Genomic DNA, 19,371 nt, shown 5'->3' with positions numbered 1-19,371 from the left:
TTTAAAAAATGGGTATAGGTTAAATGGGGGCGCCGCAATTTTTACTCATTGATATGGTACACGCACGTGCCCAAATACTAGTTGTAAAGAAAAAATATGGAGACTTGTGTTTACTTACTTTATTTCAAACGAGATCTTAAGTTTACATATACGAAATTACAAAGAATTCAAAATTATCAAAGCTAAACGGGAGAAATGGAAGAAAAATTTACAAGTCAAAAATGAATCTTCGAGAGAAATTTTCGAACCACAGCTGAAATTAAGTTAACGCTTTGATGTAAACGTTAAGACATAAAAAATCCATAGTAACCAGCTGAATGCAACCCCGCATCTAAATTGGATAATACTGCTAACAAGACTTCAATGAGAAACTTAATGGAAATATTAGCATAAATCAAGATTACCAAGAAGGTTCAGAACCACCTAAAACACATAAATGTTGGTAATCAGAGAACAGAGCCGCATATGTTACAGTTGGTTTGTTATTCTCTCCCATTATCTAACCATTTCAGCATAAACTACAAGAATGAGAAACAACAAAGGGAGGAAAAAGAACATGGAAAAGAAGGGAGGAGGGATCTTTAACACCTAAGAAAAGAAATCCTACGACAACCGAAAAACTAAAAGAAAATAAAACAAAAAGACCACGATTTATCGTCTTAATCTTTCAAGGTATCCAAGAAGCTCTGCAACTCCTTCAAACCTTCTGCAGAAATGCTCCTATGTACCCTTCCACGTGGTGCAACCAAGTTAGGAGGTGGCTGCTTCTTAAAACACACCACAACCACTGATAGATTGTCCCCGCTCTTTCTTTTCAAAGCCTCGTCAACGAGATCTTTGCTGCACATCACTGGATCATTGTGTTCTTGGAGCCTTCGACGAGCGAAATCCACAGCATTTTGGCTCATGAAGACATCCCATATACCATCACAGCCTATTATGAGAAACTCGTCCTCTTCTGTAAGTCTGGTGCTCATAAGTTCGGGTTCTCCACTAAGGGGACCACCATCAACTGATTTTAGTCCTTCCAGGTGCCAATCTCCTAAAGCACGAGCCACATTGAGTTGTCCATTCAGGTAACCGTCATCCACATATCCTCCGGAAGCTTCAATGCGTTCTTTTTCCCTCAAACAAACTGGTTTGTGATCCCTCGACATCTCAATAGCTTTACCACGGCGACAGAGTACAGCTCTGCAGTCTCCAGCATTTGCCACAACCAGAGAACTGCTTTCCATGCAAAATATCAAAGGAAAAGAGATGCTTAGGGATCAGCAATGAAAGCAAAAGAAAGATAAGATAAAAGTAAATCCTCTTCACTCTAGGCTGTGAAAGCATGTGGGGAGGGGGAGATAGTGCGTAGATCCAAGAATTTACTGACAATGGTGCCAGCAAATGAACAAGAAGTCATGGTTTTCATAGTGATAGATACATCTTTTAGATAAAATTAGATTACATTTTCCTCAGAGAAATCTAATATTGAATGTAAATGGTACAATAAATTCATCTTTTTTTTTGAATTGGTAACTATTGTATATATTATAAAAATCAGTACATAGGTTGCACTGAAAACCAAATTTACATAGAGAGAATTTGAAGATATTCTAATTTAAAACCAGGCAGGATCCTAGTATGTCTACGATTGTCAATGTATCTTCTGTGTACATCTGTTTGCACCAAAAACAAAATAGAAGAATACAATTGAGTTTGATCTTCTGCAGTGGATTGTTTCTGTCTTCAAAACATCTAGTGTTTCTTTCCCTCCAAACTGTCCACCAGATACATGTCGGAACAGTCCTCCATCTATCTCTGCTAGTTGCTTCAGCTCCAGCTTCTTCCCAGCTATAAATGACATCTTTAATCCTGTATGGCATTGACCATGAAATACCCCTAAGACTAATAAAGATTCTCCATAGTTGGTCTGTAATCTTGCAATGTAGAAACAAATGGTTAACAGTTTCTGCATTTTCCCCACACAGAAAACATCTTGAACACAGAGATATTCCCCTTTTTATGAGATTATCCTGGGTTAAAACCGCCTCCTTTGCTAGTAGCCAAGTGAAGCAAGCTACCTTGTATGGAATCTTTGTTTTCCATATATGTTTCCAAGGCCATGTGTCTACCTGTTGATTGTCATGATTCAAAATCTTATATGCATCCTTCACTCGGTAAACCCCTCTGTTGTGCCTCTTCCACCATATTGAATCCAACCCTTCCTGTAATCCTGTAAATGCTTCCAGTTCTTTGTAGAGGTCAGTTAATCTTGTTATCTCCCAGTCATTCAGCTGTCTTCTTAGAGCTATTTCCCATCCTTGACAACTCCTCATTTCAGCTACTGTCTTATGCTGGTTTTGTGCTAAACCGAACATATCTGGGTAACTTTCCTTTAAGCTTCCAATTCCTAACCAGTTATCATTCCAGAATGATGTGTTCCTTCCGTTGTTCACTCTTATGGAGGAGTGATTCTTCATTATTGGCCAAAGTTCTCTGATGGATTTCCACACACTTACTCCATGTGATGTTCTGACTTTTTTTGACACCCAATTGTTTTCTTCATCATACTTTGCTTTGATCACTTTGGACCATAAAGATTCGGGTTCTTTAGAGTACTTCCATAACCATTTAATTCTAAGAGCCTTGCTTTGGTTCTTCAAATTCCTTATCCCCATTCCACCTTGTTTTTTATCCATTGTTAGCGTCTTCCAATTGACTAAATGGAAGACCTTTTTCTCCTTATTGCCTTGCCAAAGGAATGTTCTTCGGAGTTTGTCCAATCTCTGTAAAATGCCTGCTGGAATTGGGAACAAAGACATCATGTAAGTAGGTAGAGAGTCTAATACTGAGTTGATTAGAACTAGCCTACCCCCCAATGATAGGTACTGCGATTTCCATCTTGACAACTTCTTCTCACACTTTTCTATGACTGAATTCCAGATTTCTTTTGATTTGGATCTTGCACCAAGAGACATCCCAAGGTAGACAGTTGGTAGGGACCCAACTTCTCCTCCCAAAATCTGAGTCAGTTGCCCCATGTTGTTAACTTCATTAATGGGATAAATATTGCTCTTTCTCCAGTTAATGTGTAATCCTGATACTCCCTCAAATAAAACCAAAATGATCCTTAAGAATCTAAGTTGATCTTTTTCAGCATCACAGAAGACTAGAGTATCATCTGCGTATTGGAGATGTGTGATCTCTAGATTGTTAGCCTCACTCCTGTTTACCTCAAAGCCTTTAACCCATCCACTGACTTTAGCCGTTTTGATCATGTTGTTCAATCTTTCCATGGTTATGATGAATAGAAAGGGAGATAAAGGATCACCTTGTCTGAGACCTCTGTGTGAATGAAAATAACCTTTCGGACATCCATTTATAAGAATGGAGAATTTCACAGTAGATATGCAAAATTTCATCCATCTAATCCATTTTTGCCCAAAACCCATTTGTTCTAACATTCTTAGTAGGAAGCTCCAGTTCACATGATCATAGGCCTTCTCGAATATCCAATTTGCATAAGATTCCAGGTTCTTTCTTTTTTATTCTTGAGTCCACAGCTTCATTAGCAATCATCACTGCATCTATTATTTGTCTTCCTTTGATGAACGCCATTTGTTGAGCATCGACAATTTTCCCAACCACCCTCTTAAGTCTTTCAGTTAAGACTTTTGCGAGCAGTTTGTAGAAGCTCCCTATCAGACTGATCGGTCTGAAATCTCTCAATTCTTTCGCACCTGTCTTCTTTGGAATCAAAGCTATATATGTTGCATTGAAGTTTTTCTCAAACATCTCCTGTGAATGGAAGTTGTTAAAAGCCGCCATGATATCTTCCTTCAAAATGTCCCAACACTTTCTGAAAAAACCCATTGTGTATCCATCTGGCCCTGGAGCCTTGTCACTTGCACACATCTTCAGACTGCTCAGCACTTCTTGTTCCTCAAAATTACTCTGTAAAGACTCCCTTTCTGATTCAGAAATGCTTGAACTATTTTCGAAATTGACTGTTGGTCTCCACTGTTCAGGTTCTGTGTAAAGCTCCTTGTAGAATTCAATGATCTCGTTCTCTATTCTTTCTGGATCCTCCATTACTTCATGTCGAATCATTATTTGGTCAATGTTGTTGTTTCTCTTGCGTGCATTTGCAGTCCGATGGAAAAATTTTGTATTCCTATCCCCTTCTTTGAGCCACAAAGCTCTTGATTTTTGTCTCCATGCCAATTCTTCATTCTTGAGTTGCACCTCAATCTCCATTAGAGTGGCTGCTTTCCTGACTGATTCCTCCTCTGTCAACGCTTTTAGTTGTTGCGTTGTCTCAAAATCTGCTAGTTGACTTAGCAATTTTGATTTCTGCAGTCCCAAATTGCCTTCATAACTTCTGCTCCATCCTTTTAGCTTGCCCTTGAGAGCTTTTAACTTGCAAGCTAAAATGTAATCAGGTCTTCCTGAGAATTCAAAAGATCCCCACCACTCTCTAATTCTGTCCTCAAAGCCTTCCACATTCAGCCACTAATTTTCAAACTTAAAGTATGATTTAGCTTGTTCCCACGCACCACAGTCTAGAGCCACAGGTGAATGGTCCGAAATCAACCTTTGTTGGATAGTTTGCTTGATGTTCCTGAACCTTACATCTCATTCTTCTGAAAATGAAAAATCTATCAATTCTTGAAGCCGCTGTATGATTGTCCCCTTTGAACCAAGTATAGTTTCCTCCTTCAAGTCGAAGATCTATCAACTCCATATCTTCTATAAAATCCGAAAACTCCACCATCGCTCTGGACCTCCTTGAACATTCCCGTTTTTCAGACGGGTACCTTGTAACGTTAAAATCGCCACAAACCGCCCAAGGACCTTCCATCAAACCCCTCACTGCACCAATTTCTCTCCATACTTTTTTCCTTTCTATTCTACAATTTGGAGCATACACTCCTGTTATGTGACATTGAAAATTCTGTAGAAGAGCGTCAAACTTGCACGTCAAAGTGTATGCACCAGTCTGTAACACCTCCCCTTTCCATACTCTGCAATCCCATAACAACAAAATCCCCCCTCTCGTGCCGCTAGCTTCTAAACATGCATACCTCACCCATCTACCACCCCATATTTGCCTGACTATTTCCTCGACTTCCCCCTCGACTTTTGTTTCTTGCATGCAAATAATGTCTGCCCTCCAATTCTGCACTTGACTTTTTATTATCTCCCTTTTCTTCTTATCGTTTAATCCCCTTACATTCCAGGAAATTACTTTGATCATCATATAGAAATGATTGATAGATCTCTTCCCCTACTCCTTTTTCCATCACTCTTGAATTTAACATCGAAAGAAGTTAACCCTTTTAATTCCAGTGATCCTTTGAATCTTTGTTTCTTCACCTCCAACTCTGTCTCCACCCTTCTTACCTGTCTGCAGCTGTCAATTTGCATTAGCAACTCCAGTGCTTCTTCTTCATGTCCTTGAAAATCTACTCCAAACATTTTCCCCAGTTTGATCATATTTTGATGAACCCATATTGTTGCATCCATGTCTTTATCCAGTAATGGAATGTGTTGCTGAACTGCTATAGGATTCACCTCCTCGATTTCCCACTCTTGAATAGAGCTAAGTTGCTTTAGATGTTCCAAAGAACTTCCCACCTGATCATTCCCCATCTTTGAGTTTATGCTTTGTTCCCTTTCCTTCTGTTCCAATCTTGCCAAAACTGCTCCACCTTTCGGCTGACTACAACTGGTAATTGTTTCCTTTTGCATACTTTCAAGATTCACATTAAGGGTTTGGTCCCCTGGAGAGGACTCTTTTGCCCCCGAGTAAGAAGGTCCTCCCATTTCCTCGATATAAGGCTTCAGCCCAGTATCTTCAGAGATCTCACACGAGAGGTCATTAAAAATGACTTGTGCAGCCATATCGGGGTCATAGGATTTCAGCTTGACTTTTGACACTTTACTGCTCTGATTCATCGAAGTTGAACCTTGTGTAAATTGTCCACTTACCTTTCCTTTACTAGTGTTAAGCTCATACCGTGTCTTTCTTTCAGCCCAGATTGGGATGAAAAATTTGGTACCATCTCTTTCAATCCCCACCTCGTTGGGAGTCTTTCTGCCATCACCAGCAATTTTGATTCTTGCCCACTTAAGATGGTTTTTGAGATCAGTTTCTTCTTCTGTAGCTAACCATCCCCCACAGAGATCTCCTATTTCTTTGAAGATCTTTTGTGACCATATATGTAAAGGAATCCCCATGGCTCTAATCCAGCATGTTTCCTCAATTTGTGAGTTTGGAATGCAACTGGCAGTATGATTCCACCATTCCAGATGAAGCTTGAATTTTTTCCATCTCCATTCTCCTTGCACAATCTGCTCTGCCATGAATCTGTTTGGAAATTCAAAAAGAAACATGTTTCCTGTCATTTCATATATGTTTACTCCGTATGCTTTGTTCCATGAAGCACTAGCCCATCGCCTTATGTCTGCTAAAGTGGGTCTCTCATTGATTTCTTTCCCAAAAGACCCGATAATGCATCTTTTTAGTAGGCCTGTGTCCTCTCCTCCAATAGGTTCCATAACAGAGATTTCCCCATTGTTCGTGCTGACCCTTGCCTCTCGAAGTGTATTGGACTGCCATTTACTCTCCTTAACTACTTGGGCATAAGGGAGATTTTCCACAGTGTTTCTGGGTGGTGCTATGGAAATCGGCCTGGTGGTCTGATAAATGAATCTTTCTATCTTAGCTGCTATGTCTTTCCAGCCAGAGTTCAGAGTTAACTCTGGGAGTATTATGACTGACCTCCCTTCGCCCTTCAGTGACAGAATACTCATGTATCTTCCATGAGCGTTATATTTCCTAGTACAGAAATGTTCTGTCATTAGCTCCTTGTACTTCCATCTCTTCACTAGATTGTTTTGATCTGTCGAGGCTTCTTTAAGTGCAAAGCAGATCCATTCCATTGCCTTTCTACCCATGGATGATCTTCTCATCATGTTGCGACTTCTCTCAACCCATTCAAACCATGTGTCTTTGTTGGAGTTCCATCTGGTGATGTCAAAAGATTTGAATCCTGCGTTGAAATATATCCTGTTGTCTCCCATATTGTACTAAAACCAGTTGCTCAGCTTATGAAAGTTAAAGGTTGTTTGGAAGTTATCCCATTGAGCTAGAAAACTCAAAAATGAAAGAGGAAAAACCAGAACCAGAAATCTGGAAGGTTCCTGCCACCGGAAAAAATAAAAGTTGTCGGAATTCAGAAAGGATTGTATGGTTGTGGTCGGAATTCCCCAGTGATTGTGCTGTCCAAAAGAAATTTTTTGAAAAGTGGTCGGAAATTGAACTCACGCGCCGGCGCGTGGCATTGTCCTTGCCGGAAACTGGCTGCGCGTGGGGGCGCGTGGGGGCGCGTGGGGGGTATTTTATCGGAGCTATTCTCACATGTTCCTTCATCTGGCGAGATATATTACAAAAAGGTAGCTTAGTGGCACTATTTTCAGCTCATCTCATCATATTCATCCCTACCAGGTTAGAAGGAACATGTCGTGTATCTAAACCATAAAAATACAAGTCCCAATTTAAAGAACTTTTACATAATGTTCAGTCAAAAGTTCCAATGCCACAAAAATTAGTATGAGTTTTAGCCAACTCGCAAGAGGTCGGTGGGTGAACAATAAGGAAGTGAGCGAGGTTTCCACAGACGATTCAGAATGGAAGGTCTTACATATTGTATATGTTGAACATAGCTGCAAATTACCTCAGAACATGAGTTATAAAAAGATAAGTATCCACCGATCAAAAACAGAAAAAATATGAGAATGGTGCAGATGTTCTAGTTGAAAAAACAGAGGATCCCCCCCTGCAAGTTATATTGAATTGCTTCCAAATCAAACCTACCCTGAACCTGACTTAATCCATTTTGCCTGACCCCAGCCAAAAATAATGAAAACAACAAAAACTAAACAGTGCCGCAAATGATTTTAATGCAAAAAAGATGATTAAATGTTCTCTTCAACAGAAAGCAAGTGAACCTTCCAATAACAAGGGCTGCCAAAGCAGTGGTACCAGAAGCAAGATCAGCATCCAAGATGCAGGCTTCTGCGAAGGCAGTATCAGTTTGCAAGAATGCAGAAGAAATTGCCCTATCAATCTGCCTTGGGAAGTCTTCATCCTCCGCAATAAACCTTGGTAAGTGGTAGCACGCAAAGTCAGCTGCATGCTTTCCTCCATGTCCATCAAAAACCTTGCATTAATAGAAACAAAAAGTAGAGTTTTATACATCTAATGTATTTTTCCCCTATATCCACCATGAATCTGTGCACATGCAAAATGTCTTAAATGCTTCATCCATGCACAAACTACCCAAAAACAAGAAGATTTCAATTTGTAAGCAAGCTTGATCTTGGAACCTAGTATTCTTCAGTTTCATTTCGAAAATGCAACATAAAAGAGGTCTGCAATTTTTTGAGTCTGGTAACAAATAAAAAATGTCTGCACTCGAAATTAATTTGAGATATCTAACACAGACCACAAATTTGAAACGTCTCTTCCCCTCAGCCTTGCATAAGTATACTCAATTCTTGGTATTACTTCCAGCGCCAAAGAAATACTAGTTCAAGTTATATCCCAATCAATCGTTGGAAACATAATGAAATGAAACAAACAGAGAGGGTAAGTAAACAACTCTGTAAACACAGTAATCAACTTGATACTACTTTTCACCACTCAGCTCCAGTATTGTCTCAGTAGTGGCAGCGTAGTGACTAAAAAGGCTATTCAGCTTTCAAACACTAAACAGCAAATGCTTGAAATGATTTTAGTGATATCCTTAGTTTTGAGCATGAGAAGAAACTTCTAACTCGTCCTTTTACATGGAAAAAAAAAAGAAAAGAAAAAAGAAGTGATCTTGTAATGGAAACTCAAGCAAAGAAAGCCTCATAACTTTCCTTTACTTCATATCCCTCAGTTTTGAGTTGGGAGAGATAAACTTTATGAAAAGACCCAACTCACCACGAGATGAAAATAACATCAAAACCTTAAAATGTAGGGCCTGCCCTTCTAACTGTTTATTTCATCAATACACTTCTTCTGAGACACATCAATTTCCAACATTTTTAATGCATGTAGAGTGAGAAGAGCTATTTGTCATCTCACAATTCTCACTAAGTACCAAGAAATTACAAGCATTCCAACCAATCTATTATTAAAAAAAAAAAGGAATTTGCACAAAATAATCTAGCACTTGGTCGTGAAACTTCAAAGCAGCCCATTTCTCGTGCTGCTCCCCCCCCCCCTTTTTATTTCTATTCGTATGAGCCTCAGTTATTGAGAGTTTGACCCTATCCTTGTTAGTTCGGCTACTGGAATTGAAGAGAGTGGATCTAGAGCTACTTATATACCACTAAAATCAATTTATTCTGTAATGCTAATGCATACACAGCTAATTTTAAGTCATAATGAGTTACACTTTCTTATGAATTTCTTTGTTACCAATTCGAGATGCCTCGATTCGGGCCGGAGAAGCAACGCCATTCGATCATTATTAAACTAACTGCAATCATTTTCTGTCCGTGAAGATCCCACCAGAGCGTCTTCTACTTCTAATAGGCCATGAACGTGTAAAAGTAAAACTTAAAAGTCAAAGGCGAATTCAGCTTTTTGTGTTTTACTACCTAAATAGTGCCAGGAATTAAGTAAACACTAACAAACATCAAGTTTCTATGTACTTTCTTGGTGGCAAATAAGTTTGTGCTACTCCCACACCCTGGCTTTGGACTTGTGAGTTGTGATTAATAATTTAGCAACCTAGGTTTATTCATCTGCAACTGATGGTGCATTATTAAGTTCAATTAAACCTGAAACCACAACAAGATTTTGTTTTTTGTTCTTATCAGTTATCAGTAGAGTTCCCCTAAAGTGCTTTCCAAAATAAACTAAAATTGTAACTGCTTTATCAAATAAAACTGGACGGAACAAGTTCATCATACAATTTGAGCCAAATAAAAGTTAACCCCCCCCCCACACACACACACACAATATACCCTTTTCGAACAACATAACTTATTTAATTGCCGTCCTACAGTCCTCAGGAATTAACAATATTTCCATAACAAATATGACATAATTCTTGAAATTCTCACACACACAGCGGCAGGACAGTAGGGAAGCACTAGACGACCTGCATATATTGCATTTCAGAAAATATGATCTGAAAGTATATCAAGCAAATGCATAAAGAAACTTGGCACAAATGCAAACAAGTCAAGTCTACAAGCAAATGCATAAAGAAACTCGGCCCAAATGCAAACAAGTCAAGTCAACATATAGGTATCTAATAAGCCTGAATGACTAGGTTTGAATATAAATTAAAACTGTAAATAACAAAAAATTAGCAGGATGCTCAAGGAACCAGGGGAACTGCAGAGACAGGCATTGCCTGCCCTGTCAAATGCAGAATAATATTTTTTACGGTAAACAGCTAAATGCTGAATAGTTAGAACATAATTTATTCCCAAATATGGGGAGTTAAATTAATATCACTCCTCAGAAATTATGAGTGCAAGAGCAGAGAAAATTATTACCCCATAGAAGGCACGATTCCCTTCATTAGAACTAGTTGATCGATAGTGGCTCATAAAATTGTCGGCACACACATACACGTCTTCCATGCTTGACCGAGATCCAATGTCCGCCCAAGCACCTGAGCGAAGCAATGGAATGTACTCCGTTGCATGATCACCTGTAGCTGCCCTTGGTTCAAGAGAAACATCTGATAACTTGGTTCTCACCTGGTAAATCTCCACTCAAAACTTCAATACACATCAAGAAGATACAAAATCACCACAGATCATACAAATGCTGAAAGTTCAGCCAGCAACTAATTCGAAGTAATATAAAAATAAAAAGTAACAGATCATAATGTCCAAACAAATTACAAATAGATCAGAAATAAAAACATGATTAATCAAACAGACAAACAAAACATACTGATCCAATAGTTGATATATTAAATTTCTATTAATACAGAAAACTAGCCTATTAAGATTTTTCATGTAGACAACAACAACAACAACCCAATATAATCCCACAAGTGGGGTTTGGGTAGGGTAGGATGTACGCAGCCTTACCCCTACCCTAGAAGGGCAGAAAAACTGTTTCATATAAGAATTAATGGAAGTGGTATACTCTTCAAAGATAATAACACTGAAGAAGCCAAAACCAGAAAACTACATCCTCCTAGTAGATACTATTCAAATCGAAGAAGGATTAATATCATTCACTTCACTAAATCAGCAGAATGCTCCCAACCATGACGCCACAGCCATAAAAATTCCCAGAAAACATCACATTAAACAATTTTTTTTCTTTAGTTATATTGAAAACGTATGCATGTAAATTCCAAATTTCAACATATTACTTATGAAACCATAAAACAGGGTTGGAACACATCTCCCCAATAAGACAATCAAACTGTCAGATGACAAGAAGAGATAGTTGCAAAGAACACAGCAGCTTATATTGCTTTAAAACACATAAAGATAACCTTTCTAACTTGGTCGCTATCTTAATTGAGCAGAGTCAGATTACCACAAAATGTCCAATATTTGTAAATATAAGCAATCATATGATAATAACATATCCAATGAACACAACAATAGAGAAGTACTCCCTCTGTTCCAGTTTATGTGAACCTATTTCCTTTTGGGTCTGTTCCAAAAAGAATAAACCCTTTCTAAATTTGGAAACTATTTAGCTTAAACTTCCAATTCCACCCTTAATGAGAAGCTTTTATAACCACAAAAATACTCTAAACCCCTTTTTGACTTGTTTAGGACCACAAATTTCAAAAGTTTTCATTTTTTCTTAAATGTCAAACTAGTTCACATAAATTGAAACAGAGGGAGTACTTCTTTTGCTTTGTTTATGCACTAAGCCAACTAACACAAATTATCTATTAAAACCACTCCAAAAAATGCATAAACTTTACTATAACAACAACAATAACGACTACAGCTCAATGCCAAACTAGTTAGGATTGGCTATATAAGCTCTATTCAAGGGCGGAGTTAAATAGGAGTAAGGGGGTTCAATTGAATCCCCTCCTTTGTAAAATTACACTACACTAACAAAGAAAAATGAGTTTCTTTTGTTATATATAAATGATTGAATCCCCTGACAAAAATAAATCTAGTGTAGTGGCTGAGCGGGTCCAAAATTGCTTCAGGTCATAGGTTCAAATCCTAGTGAAACATTGTTGTATTTTTTGAATCCCCTTGTATAAATTCTCCCCTCGGCCACGGGCTCTATTCAGACCCATTTCATTCTAATACTCAAGAAATTAAGTTTTTCTAACACCGGATCTAAGGAAAGTGCACCGACACAACTAAGGCCTTTATCCCAACTAGTAAATAATTAATACTCTGCAAGTTTACTAAACTAAAAAACTAAAAAAATCCAATAAATGCGAAGGCAAAAGTAGACAATTTACCAAAGAGGGGTGTCGAACAAGGGACCTCTTGGTGGCAGAAGCCACTAAACGGTGCCCTCCTCCAGCAATAGGATTCGGCGGCTTGCTATTACTGGAGCTCTCATTTTCTCTGCAATTATCAAACATCAATTTACTGTCTTCCATTTTGATTCTCAACCATAACTGTACGGAAACAAAATATATGAATCAATGTAGAAATTTGTTATAAAATTAGGGATCTGTGGTGCAATTTGGATGAATCTAGGGTTTTTATTTAAATTAAAGAGGTTTCTTTTAGGGTTTTAACGGGCGGGAAAAAGAGGAAATTGTAGGGTGTGCGAGGAAACAGAGAGATTTAGGGATGGATAGAATGCAATTGGTTTGGGATCTGTTTTAGAAGAAAAGATTGGGGATTTCTGAGGCGTTGTTTTTTGAGGTGGGGACTGAACTTAAGCAAGGCGGTGATTTGGTTGACTACTTGACAGGTAGAAAATATAACTATGTATGATATAAGCTAGGCAAAAATACATTAAACCACCCCTAAATTTGGTTCAAATTATTAGTTTGAATACATTAAACCACCCCTAAATTTGGTTCAGATTATTAGTATCCTTCCCAAATTATGTCCGATCTTAATTACCCCATAAACTTAGCTTTTGAGAGTCATTACCCTCTAGACGCTGATATGGCAAAAGGTGTGGTGCACTCACCTGCCACGTGGATTTTTCGGTCTACGTGCATTTTTTTGAAAAATAAAATATTTTTTTACCTTTTTAAGAATATTCCTTTTTAGATAAAAATTTTCGAATACAATTTAGAATAAAACTTGGATATAACTGCATTATTTAGGCTAAATATTTCTATTTGGACAAAAATAATAAAGTTTTAGTTAATCTTTTTTTGAATTTGACCTGAAAATAAAGATTTATACAATTGAAATAAATAGTCAAGGCATCTAAAAAGTTATAAAAAATATATAATTTGAAATTAATTATTTTGGCTATAATTTTTTATATAGCTCTAAATTATGGTGCTCTAGTTTTATATTATTTTTTACAGATTTTACCTAAAAAGTAAAAGTACACAGTTGAAATAAATAGTCATTGCATCAAAAGAAGAAATAAAAAGAGTATACAATTGCAAGAAATTACAAGTGCAATTTTACACTCTTTTTATTTCTTCTTTTGATGCAATGACTATTTATTTTAAACTATGTATTTTTATAACTTTTTAGATGTCTTGACTATTTATTTCAATTGTATAAATCTTTATTTTCAGGTCAAAATCAAAAAAAAATATTAACTAAAATTTTATTATTTTTGGTCAAATAAATTGTTTTTAGCCTAAATAATGTAGTTATATCAAAGTTTTATTATAAATTTTATTCGAAAAAAATTATCTAAAGAAGTAATATTCTTAAAAAGGTAAAAAAAATATTTTATGTTTCAAAAAAAGCCACATAGACAGAAAAATCCACGTGGCAGGCGGGTGCACCCACACTTTTTGCACATCAGCGTCTAGGGGAGTAACGACCCTCAAAAGGCCAAGTTGAGGGGGATAATTAAGACCAGGCATAGTTCGGAGAGGAAACTCATACTTATGATAGTGTGAATTTTATTATTATTAAATTATCAATCATTTTAAAAATAATATTTATTTTTAATTGTGTTTAATTAATATAACTATGAATAATTATAAATCGTATATAATAGTAGAACTTAAGCTCAATAACTCTATATTGTCAATACACTAAAATTATACTTTTCGTTCAAATCTATAATTGTCTTATAAACAATTAATATAGAAATTAAACTCAATAATTATATATTGTCAGCACAAATGTTATGGACTATATCTCTTTTTCGTCTCACAAAAATTAAACTCTTTACTCGTTAAAATTTATAAAACTTGAGAAAAAGGATAAATATTTAAAATAGAAAAATATATAAGACGACGTGACCTTTTGTTTTTCTTTTGAAAAATAAAGTTCTCTTTGAAGTTTGAACGTAGTGACTTGTTTTACTTTTCTTTTTCCCTTTTTTTTTTGTTACAAATAAGACAAGACCTGACATCTCGACTAGTTATATCTTGTAGAAGAACTAATAGAACAAACCATAAGGGGTCGTTTGATAGGATGCATTAGATAAAATAATGCATACATTAGTTTTGTATATTAATAATATCTTGTTTGATAGATATTTTGAACTTATGCATTAGTTATGCAAGCATTAGTTATACATTCTATTTGATATATCCTATGCATAACTAATGCATAGAAAACCATGGTATTAGCAATGCAATAGTTTTTAATGCATGCATTAGCTTAGTTAAAGACAAAATTGTCCTTCAAAATTTATGCTTGATTAAAATGTGCTAGTTATTATATTAATGCAAGTTTAAAATAATCCAAATAGTGAGAAATAAAATTATATCTCTATAAATAAATAAATACTTAGCATATTTCTTTTTTTATAAATAAATATTTAGTTCTATATTACAATATAGGTAGACAAATCAAATAAATTTTGTAAACTTTTTCATATAAAAACATTTCTCAACATATGTTTCTTTTAAAAAATTAGAGTGATGGACTGGTTTTGAGGATATTTTTGTAAATAAGAAATTCTTTCAGAAATTGTGCAATATTTTAATGCATCAAACCAAACAATGGATAAGAAATATGTCAGCATAACTAATACCAGCATAACTAATGCAAGCATAACTAATACCAGCATTACTAATACATCATATTCAACATTATTCTTATGCACCCTACCAAACGACCCCTAAGAGTGAAAAAATGAACATACATTCAAAAAATGGGAGTCATAGCATTTGACGTTTAAACTTTAAAGTGTTGGCATTTTTTTTGGTCAACAGAGTAATATATTAACTAGTTAAACAAAAGGGGTTACACTGCCTTGGAAGTTACTGGGGTACCTTAAGTCCCCCATAGATGCAAAGTTTTGCATAATTGTTCTTATATTACAACCCACAAAAGTTCTAGGTAGTTCAGTTCCTAGGGTGTCTGCCCAAAATACATCATTGGCAAACACCGGAGGAACTGCTAGAGATATTGATTTGTTCAAAAAATATTCCTTGGCTGCTTCCTTCGCCAGTGCATCAGCTACCCTGTTTTGCTCTCTGTATGAGTGCCTCACTACCACGCTGCTCATCCTTTGAATCATCAATCTGCATTCACAAATTAGGGGGTCAAATATTAGATTTCCATTCAACAACATATTGATTACTTCTGCTGAATCAGTGTCTACTTGTAGCGGAACTAAGTTGTTTAGTTCTGCTAGTTGTAGGCTTCTGATGAGGGCTCTAAATTCAGCCCCCGTGTTAGTTGTTTGGGGTAAGTTTTCCATGAAGTCCAACATCCAACTTCCGTTATGGTTTTTGAAAATGCCCCCAGCTCCACCCTGGGTTGCCCTTTGTTGCACCATCAGTGTTTAATTTGTAGGAGCCTCTTGGTGGTGGAGTCCATTTAAGCATGATTTGGTGGGTGCATTGTTGTGAAATGTTATTATTAAGGACATGATACTCATTAGCTTTAGCAATGGTGTTATTAGCATTGATGGATTCTTTTTTGTTATTGAACACATTATTATTCCTTGCCAGCCAAATGTGCCAGAGGCAGTAGGGAATGAGGTTCTCCCAGTTAAGGTAGTCATTGTACTTTACACCTTTAAGAGTTGTCAAAACTGTTTGCCAAAGGTGACTACAACTGAGAGGATTGGAGGGTGATTGGGCTAAAGATTTTGACCGGATGGCACTCCAAACGTGGACAACATTGGGGCATAGGAAGAAGATGTGGTCAATATCTTCTTATTCAAAACCACAAAAATGGCACTGGGTGGGGCAGTTTATTCCAATAGAGTGTAAAAGGCTCCTAGTGGGTAGCCTTTTGTGTGTTAGGAGTCAGGTAAAGTACTTTATCTTGTTTGGGGTTTGGAGTTTCCAGATCCACTTGAAGTGGTCCTCTTCTCCAAGAGAATGAGCTTGTGTACTTTTGCTTATGATGGAGTATGTAGAGCTGTTGGAGAATTGCCCATTGGTTGTGATGCCCCATATTAGATTATCTTCCTTATTGGCTACCTTTGGAATAAACACAGCCTTAAGGAGGTTTTGGATATGGGGAGGGAGGTCAAATGACATGGTTGATGTGTCCCAAGTGCCCATATTGTGGATTGTTTCCACTTTAATTTGAAGGTCATTCTGGGTTAGGAGTCCCTCTATCAAATGCCTGAGGGCAGGCTGATTAGGAATCCAGGTGTCATTGAAGAAACTGACCATATCTCCTCTATTAACTAACCAACTACTGGCTTTGCTACATGTCTCCCAGCCTTTTAGTAAGCTCTTCCAGGTAGGCGATTTATTGTTCTCATGGTGTCTCACAGCTTGAGCAGGTCTGGACATGTTGCAATTTTTGTGGATAAGGACTCTAGCCCAAAGGCTATTGGTATTCTTGTAAGTTCTCCATGCCAGGTTTGCTAAAGCAGCTTTGTTTTTAAAACTAGCTTTTTGCAACCCTAGCCCTCCCTCAGCTTTTGTTCTAGTAACTACACCCCACTTAATCAAATGAAGTTTTTTCTTTTCATGGGTGGTACGCCAGAGGAAGTTCCTCTGAATTCTATCAATTTGATTTGTTATTTTGGTTGGCAGTGTAATGTATTGCATTACATGGCTTGGGATGGTGCCTAGGGTGGTTTTTGCCAGGACAGTTCTCCCAGCCATGTTGAGGAATCTAGTTTTTCAGCCAGTCAACTTGTGTTACGTATTGTCAATGATGAACTAGAAATCTGAGGTTGATTGTTTTTTGTGAAAGATTGGAAAACCAAGATACTTTCCAAAAGAGGTGGTGTGTTTGATGGATAGGAGATTAGAGAGTTGTTGGGAGGTATCTTGGGTAGTGTTTGAGGAGAACAGGACTCTGGATTTGGCTAGGTTTATTTTTTGTCCTGACTGGTTGTTGAAGCTATGTAATATGGAAAGGATTGTATTACAGTTCCTGATGTTACCTTTAGCAAAGAGGGTGAGGTCATCTGCAAAGAAACGGTGGGAGATTTTTGGTCCAGACCTACTTATGTTGATGGGGTGCCATTGGTTTTGCATGATTGCCTTGTCAATGGATCTGGATAGCCTTTCCATACACAGGATGGACAGGTAGGGTGACATAGGGTCCCCTTCTCTGATGCCTCTTGAAGGGTTGAAAGGATTAGTTTTCCCCTCATTGACAAGGATTGAGATGGAGGAAGTACTTATGCAGGACATGATGAGTTTGGACAGGCCCTTAGGGAAATTGAAGGCATCTAGGGTGTCTCTGATAAAAGACCATTCCAGCCTGTCAAAGGCTTTCTCAAGGTCTATTTTTAAGATCATATTGGCACTCCTTCCGTTCATTTTTCTGAAGTGGTTGATGTATTCTTGGACAATGATGGCATTGTCACAGGCTCTTCTGTTGGTTAAGAAACTAGCTTGGCTTGGTCCTATGATGAGGTGCAGTATAGGTTTGATCCTATTTATTATTATTTTTGTGATAGTTTTGTAGATGGTGTTGCAAAGGCCAATGAGTCTCAAGTTTTTTAATGTTAAAGCTTGTGGACATTTGGAGATTAGGCACAAGAGGGTTTGGTTTATGGTGTTATCCATGGAGCATGTGCTGAAGCATTTTTGGCAGAATTTTGTGACAGAGTCCCTAACAATGTTCCAGTATTTTTGGTAGAAGAATGGGTGGAAGCCATCAGGTCTTGGTGATTTGAAGGGTTTGCTGGAGAAGACAGCCCTTTTTATTTCACTCATAGGGAAGGGCATGTCCATGAAAGCCTTGTGGCTTTGCTGTAGGGTAGGTTCCATTGTGGAGTGGTGAGTGGTTGTCCAAGGGACTTCAGAGTGGGAGGTTGAGTAAAGCTCATTAAAGAAGGTGACAATGGTTGACTGGATCTCTTTTTTATCATTGATCTAGTTGCCATTGTCATCCTTGAGGGAGAAGATTCTATTTTTCCTCCTTCTATTAAGGGTAGAAGTGTGAAAAAATCTGGTGCTGGCATCACCCTCATTGAGCCAGTTGATCCTGGACTTTAGCTTCCAGAAGTCTTCCTCATTTCTGAGGATACTGTTTAGCTCCTCATTAAGGTATGTTTCAAGCTTTTGGAGGAAGCTATTGAATTGGTAGCTGGGGGACTTTTGAATGCCATAGATTCTGGCCAGGAGTTTGTTCTTTTTGTGAAAAATATTTCCAAAGACTTGTTGGTTTCATTCTGTTGCCAGATCCTTGAATTTGGCAGTGGATTGGAGTAGGGGGGTTTGTCCAGAGAAGGCTTGATTAATGATGCTAGGGAAGGAAGGGTGGCTAGCTCACATTGTTTCAAATCTGAAGGGCCTAGAGGGTTTGTTGCTTGGGGGATCTTCCATTTGAATCTTTAAAGGATAGTGGTCTGAGTGGGTCCTTGGTAGGTACTCAACAGTTTCCTCGGGGTACTGTTCAATCCAACTCTTATTGGCAAAACACCTATCAATTCTTTCTAGGATTAGGGAAGTTCTGCTAGAATACCTTTTGTTAGTCCATGTGAATTTACTTCCCTTATACCCTAGGTCGATTAAATGACACCTATTTATGCAGTTCCAAAATAGGTTACTGCGGCTCAGGTTGATAGGGTTACCCCCAAACTTATCCCTGGCCTTCAAGACTTCATTGAAGTCTCCACCTATGAACCAGTTATTTCCTAATGTATTATAGATGGTGATAAGCTGCTCCCATAGGAGTTTTCTTTCTGCTAAGATGTTGCTAGCATAGATAGCTGAAAAAAGTCAAGGTGGGTGATTAGGTCTTACCTTCACCATTGCATGAATACCTTGGGGGGGGGGGTGGCCACCTCTTCCATAGCTACAAGATCTTCCTTCCATATGAACACGATTTCTCCAAAAAGAC

The 19,371-nt window shown here is 37.6% G+C and overlaps 1 protein-coding gene across 1 annotated transcript; it reads right to left on the bottom strand.

The window, feature by feature from the left end:
• Nucleotides 1-359: 359 nt before the first annotated feature.
• Nucleotides 360-12,920, bottom strand: LOC104239542 (probable protein phosphatase 2C 22). Its single transcript, XM_070147641.1, has 4 exons — nt 12,459-12,920; nt 10,552-10,758; nt 8,002-8,213; nt 360-1,224 (listed from the first exon to the last, which is right to left on the bottom strand). Exons 1-4 carry the CDS (start codon nt 12,600-12,602, stop codon nt 660-662), a joined length of 1,128 nt encoding a protein of 375 aa, XP_070003742.1. The 5' UTR covers nt 12,603-12,920; the 3' UTR covers nt 360-659.
• Nucleotides 12,921-19,371: the final 6,451 nt, after the last annotated feature.

This window comes from Nicotiana sylvestris, chromosome 6, assembly GCF_000393655.2.
Source record: "Nicotiana sylvestris chromosome 6, ASM39365v2, whole genome shotgun sequence".
NCBI classification, from domain to species: domain Eukaryota; kingdom Viridiplantae; phylum Streptophyta; class Magnoliopsida; order Solanales; family Solanaceae; genus Nicotiana; species Nicotiana sylvestris.
The sequence above is the reverse complement of the archived record's forward strand: the minus strand, read 5'-3'. Positions and strand labels throughout refer to the sequence as shown.

Excerpts from the sequence above, each read along its gene's own strand:
- LOC104239542 (XM_070147641.1), bottom strand. The coding sequence starts at position 12,602 with ATGGAAGACAGTAAATTGATGTTTGATAATTGCAGAGAAAATGAGAGC. Across the intron at positions 10,759-12,458 it reads TTGTTCGACACCCCTCTTTG|GTGAGAACCAAGTTATCAGA; the intron begins GTAAATTGTCTA and ends GAGATTTACCAG. Across the intron at positions 1,225-8,001 it reads GCAGCCCTTGTTATTGGAAG|TTCTCTGGTTGTGGCAAATG; the intron begins GTTCACTTGCTT and ends CATGGAAAGCAG.